Genomic DNA, 5,643 nt, shown 5'->3' with positions numbered 1-5,643 from the left:
CGAAACCCTAAAACTACCGACCGGATAAGAGTTCTAGTGGTTACCCATTATTAGCAACCGAGTAGGGATTCGAAATCAAGACCTTTTGAATAATACACCAAAGAGTCCCTATCAAATCACTCCGCTACTCAGAGGTAGTTAATATATTTGTCGTAAATTTAGTTACAGTGATTAAATTTGAACTTAGACTATGCTTCTCTTATCTATTATTTGATCTTCTTTCAAATCATAGTTATCCTTTTCTACGACATTCGCGTATAAATGATAAAGTAATACGGAAGTTGAACTATAAAATGATGAGTTTAAGGAAGACAAAGACACTAATTATGAGAAATTTGAAACTTTGGAGAAGAATTATGTTGTGGAATTGACGATTATGGTTTGATTTGATCTAAGTTGTTGATCAAGAAACTTGCAACAATATTGATGTGTAAGTTCAGAATCTGAATTCAATTTTTGTTAACTTCACGGTCTTAGGAAGATTAATTGAGGTACATGCAAATTGATCCGGATACTCTCGTTCACCAAAAAAAAAAAATTGATATACATATAATTTTTACTAGATTGCTTCCCTAGTTAATAAATACGGGTACGACAAAAAAAATGTATGGGTATGATATGGTAAATGGTGAAAAATACATTTGTAAAAATTCTGCTATAAAATTCAGATACGGGAATAATACAATATGGGTATGTATGAGTTTAATACGGCACATTATTAATAATATGTTTTAAAAAACATAGCACTATCAATCTTGGTTTTAGCACTTTTCATAGACCACCTAGTTAAAATTAATATATCATTTTAAATATAATTTATGGGTATGATACGATAAATAATGAAAAATACGTTTGTAAAAATTTGACAAAAATTTGGATACGAGAAAAATACAGAAATAATTCGTAAATAAAACGTTTAAGACATATAGTTCACGAATAATATGACTAAGCAAATAAAGTATAGAAATTCATGAATAATACATGAATTATATGGTTGAGCGGTATAATTCACATTTTATTTGCGAATTTACTATCTAGATTTGCTTCTCGCGGATTTTCAAAACCCTTTTGTGCAAAAAAGGGATACATATTTGAAATGGATTGATGACAAGTTATTATATTTGAAAAGGAATAACCATAATTTATGGGGGATTTTTAATAAAATAACCCATTACTGATGAATAATCATAATAAAAAAGAACCCTATCAAAATATGAATATTCCCAAACCCCTCGTATTTTGTAAAAGTTTCAAAGTAACCCCATCCTTCTTCCTCACCCAGCGGCCTCGTAAGGTAGCAGAGATTTAACGAGGGTTTTTCCATTTTTGCAAAAACGTAAGTTCGCAAGATAAACCAACGCAGTTTGTTCAGTGAACATCAAAACATGTCCTTCGACCAACGGAAAGCAGCCACGCTAGCATCACTCAACTCCTCCGTCACTGACAAATCACCGAAAGGAACGTTAGACACCCCCATCATCCCCCTCATCAACGCCCTCAACTCCCATCCCAATTACTTCACCACCAGCTCCTGCTCCGGCCGCATCTCGCTCTTCTCCCACCCCAAGAACCGCCCCAAGGGTGGCGCCTGGCTCTACATCACCCACGACCCAGCCGACGCTGAGTCCGTCGTCTCCCTCCTCTATCGTTCCCCACCGAGCCACTTACCCAGCTGCGTCCTGCCCACGCCGAACGATCTGGTGTTCCGGTTCGAACCGTTGATAGTGGCTGTTGAGTGCAGGGACGTCGAGTCAGCTCAGTCCTTGGTATCGATTGCGGTGTCTTGCGGGCTCAGAGAGTCCGGGGTAGCGAGTGTGAGTAAGCGAGTGATCGTCGGGATACGGTGCTCGATAAGGCTGGAGGTGCCATTTGGAGAGAATGGTGCCATTTTGGTGTCAAGAGAGTACGTGAGGTTTCTCGTGGGTGTGGCTAATGAGAAAATGGAGGCTAATAGGAGGAGGACTGAAGGGTTTTTACAAGCTTTGATGGGTTGTAATGGGTTGGGGCTCTCGGTTTCCACGAACGATGAGAATGGGAATCATGTGGATGAGGAGAAAGTAAAGGCTGATGATTCCCAGTTTGGTAATTACGTTTGTAATGTGGGCATTACTTGTGATTTTGATATTGATGGTTGTGAGCTAAATTGGTTTCATGGTTCATTGATTTGATAGCTTTATGTTGTTTATTTTTGTTATAATAAATGCTAGATGATAAGACAGTGTGTTAAGAGTTCAGTTTAGTATTTAGTGAAGATGATTTAATGAAGAATGTGTTAAGAGCTTCGGTTAAGCTATTGAAGAAACAAATCTTTGAAACATTAAGCAATGATTATGTTTCTTGCTTTCTTTGGAGAAAGGATGTTTTGGTTATGCTTGATTGTAATAGTCGAGTCTAGTTTTTATTTGTCTGCCTGGACATCTTTGTTGTGCTGTCATGTATTTGTCAATCAGGAAATATGATAAGGTTTATGTATATTTACTTGAGATATGGGTGCTTGGTTTTCTCTACAAAGTTCAATTTTCTGCTCTGGGCTGTGTGTGGAAACCTCTAGTAGTACTATTACATACTAATATGCATCTGATTGCAGGAAACGTTTCTATTTAATGTGACAGCGAGTTTGAGTCTTTGAATCATTGGCAGGGCCAGCGGGAGATTCTAGTTGCAGTCTGTCTGCTACTCAGATAATGATTTCTGGTGACCCTATAGAGAAGTCATACCTTTGGGGTCATTCAGCTTGCACATTGGGAACCACCAATTGCGATTACAAGATTCTTGTATTTGGTGGTTTTGGGGGTATGGGAAGACATGGACGCAGAAATGATACTTTACTGCTAGATCCATTACAAGGAACATTAAAAGTAATTCATGCTGAGAGCTTTCCATCTCCACGCTTGGGTCACACTTCTTCTTTGGTTGGAGATCGCATGTTTGTTATTGGAGGCCGGGATCATCCCTTGAACATCCTGAGTGATGTATGGGTTTTCAATATAAACAATAATGCATGGACATTGGTAGAATGTGCTGGTTGTGTTTTTCCTCCTAGGTAATATTTTGAGTGCATTTGCCACTATTATTTATTTTTTTTTTTTTTGGCATAAAGATGTATGCAATATGTATTATTTTAAGAGATTACCTTTCTTTCATCAGCACTACCACTGAAGGTTCAAACAATATACCAAATATCAATTTGAATATAGATTCATATTTCTTCTGACTTGAGCTTTCTAATCTTTGTACCAATGTCCATCATTCTTATATCTATTGTAGGTTTCTTAATTTCAATACATCCAGTGATTTCTACTTAAAAGCCCACGAGTTTTTCTCTTTTTAGTTCTTGATATATATGTAAATTATATGTATCCTATATAGGCATCGGCATGCTGCAGCAGTTGTAGGCTCAAAGATATATGTGTTCGGTGGTCTTAACAATGGTACAATCTTTTCATCTTTGCATGTGCTCGACTCAGATAATCTCCAATGGGAAGAATTATTGGTCAGTGGGGAATTGCCCTGTGCCCGACATTCTCATGCAATGGTGGCATATGGATCTAAGTTATACATGTTTGGAGGGTTCAATGGAGAGAAACCGCTTGGAGATTTTTACAGTTTTGATGTCCATACATGTTTATGGAAGAGGGAAGAGGTAGCAGGAAGAACTCCAAATGCTAGGTTCTCCCACTCAATGTTTCTCTACAAAAATTATCTTGGAGTGATTGGGGGTTGTCCAGTCGGACAACATTACCAAGATTTGGCATTACTTGATCTGCAGCTCCAAATGTGGAAACATGTGAAACTCGATTCCATGAGTAAAGAGTTGTTTGTCCGGTCTACTGCCAATGTGGTTGGTGATGATCTTATAATGATCGGTGGTGGTGCCGCTTGCTATGCTTTTGGATCAAAGTTTAGTGAGCCAATTAAAATCAACTTGCTCCCAGCCCCCATAGTGTCCTTTGATGATTATCACACACCTGCAGAGATTGGAGAAAAGCTTGTAATTCACCAGTGTGAAGGGGTAACAGAAGAAAAGAACATTGATGTTCAAGGTACAAAAACTGGGGATTTACAGATTTCAACTCCAAATTCTGACTTAAATTCTGAGGCCGAATCACATTCTGTGAACAGTGGACATCAGATGGTTGCTTCACACTGGGTTATGCAACTTGATAGAAAATATGCCAAGTTAGGGAAAGACATATTGAAAAAGTTTGGATGGTTAGACCTTGTAAGGAAGGCTTATCCACGGGAAGATGGAATACATATATGTTTCCCCGTGACACAAAAATTCTGCTCTATGTTCCATGAAAAGCAGCATTTTTTTGGAGCTGAATCTGAAGGTTTGATTAATCTTCAGTTATCTAAACCATTTACAGGCGAAGGTGTTCTGCTAAATGAAATCTCCTGTTCAACAGCATTGCATCTTCTTGAGGAATGTGGGTCCACTAAGCAGGCAGATGAAGTTGTTGAAGTCAGAAGAACTTCCAAATCTCCCTTAACAACAATGACTGAAGCAGTTGCTTCTTTGATTCAGTGTAAAGGCCTGTCACCTTCACTCTTAGAGCAGCTACCCTCTAGGTCTGTGCTCCAAAATTTCTCTTCTTTCTTTCTGCCCCAAAGCTGTATGAACTGTGTTACAACCCCAAATTCAGTTGGATAGAAGCTGTGCAGTGATTTGCTGGCAAATTTATAGTTTATCCGTACATGCAGTGCCTGTCAACTGTATTAACATCTTTGACTTCTTCAGATGGGAACGGCTTGGGGATATTGTTGTGCTTCCAGTGACATCCTTCAAGGACCCAGTATGGGACTCCATTGGTGAAAAGCTTTGGCCTACCATTGCCAAGTCACTTAAGGCTTCTCGTCTTGCTCGTCAAGTAAGCTATATGCATGTTTTTTATCAAAGTTATTGCCTTATTAAAGGCTCCATATGGGACATATTTGATGATTACACTCCATGTTGAAAAGATCTGCTTGCACTTGTACTTTTCAAATGAATAAATAAATATATATATTGCAGTTGTACATTTCAAATAAATAAATATATATATATATATTGAAATGTATGTCAACAGTAGAAAATTCCCTCTTACTTCTATAAATCATCTGTGATTGATAATATGAAGACAATAAGTTGGACAATGGTTTATATTGGAAATTTGATATTTTGTTTATTTACCTGGTTTTTATTATTAGCTGTGGACCTGTATCTCCATGTTTGTTATGAGCTATTCATTTCTGGTCTTTTTATAACAGTAACATAAGGCTATATATCATACTGTCAAGTGAGTAGAAATAAGTTATATCATTAAGCTGGTGCTTTATATTATGTAAATGATTCCTTATGCGAGCTAGAAAACTTCAAAACCATGATTAGGTAGGATGCGTAGTACAACTTGTGAAATTCACTCTCCAAAGTTCTAAGCTAATAATTGGTTTATACTGAGCCTATGAACGCTTATATTCATTCATGAATTTGTTTCTGTTTCTCAAGGGTCGAGTTGCATCAACTGGTACAAGGGATAGTACTTTGGAGATGCTTGTAGGAGATAATGGCTGGGTCAACCATTGTGAGAATGGGATTCTCTATTCCTTTGATGCTACCAAGTGCATGTTCTCCTGGGGCAATCTCTCTGAAAAGCTTCGAAT

The 5,643-nt window shown here is 37.7% G+C and overlaps 1 protein-coding gene across 1 annotated transcript; it reads left to right on the top strand.

Moving 5' to 3' along the window:
- Nucleotides 1-1,298: 1,298 nt before the first annotated feature.
- On the top strand, nt 1,299-5,634 carry LOC116123770 (tRNA wybutosine-synthesizing protein 2/3/4-like; the record flags this gene model as incomplete). Its single annotated transcript, XM_031409503.1, has 6 exons — nt 1,299-2,112; nt 2,641-3,043; nt 3,370-4,334; nt 4,410-4,572; nt 4,742-4,871; nt 5,489-5,634. Coding segments are annotated over exons 1-6 (2,534 nt in total), but the record flags the coding sequence as incomplete, so codon positions are not given.
- Between the last annotated feature and the right edge of the window lie 9 nt (nt 5,635-5,643).

The sequence above is a fragment of the Pistacia vera genome, unplaced genomic scaffold (assembly GCF_008641045.1).
Source record: "Pistacia vera cultivar Batoury unplaced genomic scaffold, PisVer_v2 Contig1448, whole genome shotgun sequence".
NCBI classification, from domain to species: Eukaryota; Viridiplantae; Streptophyta; class Magnoliopsida; order Sapindales; family Anacardiaceae; genus Pistacia; species Pistacia vera.
This window is presented reverse-complemented; position numbering and strand designations above follow the sequence as displayed.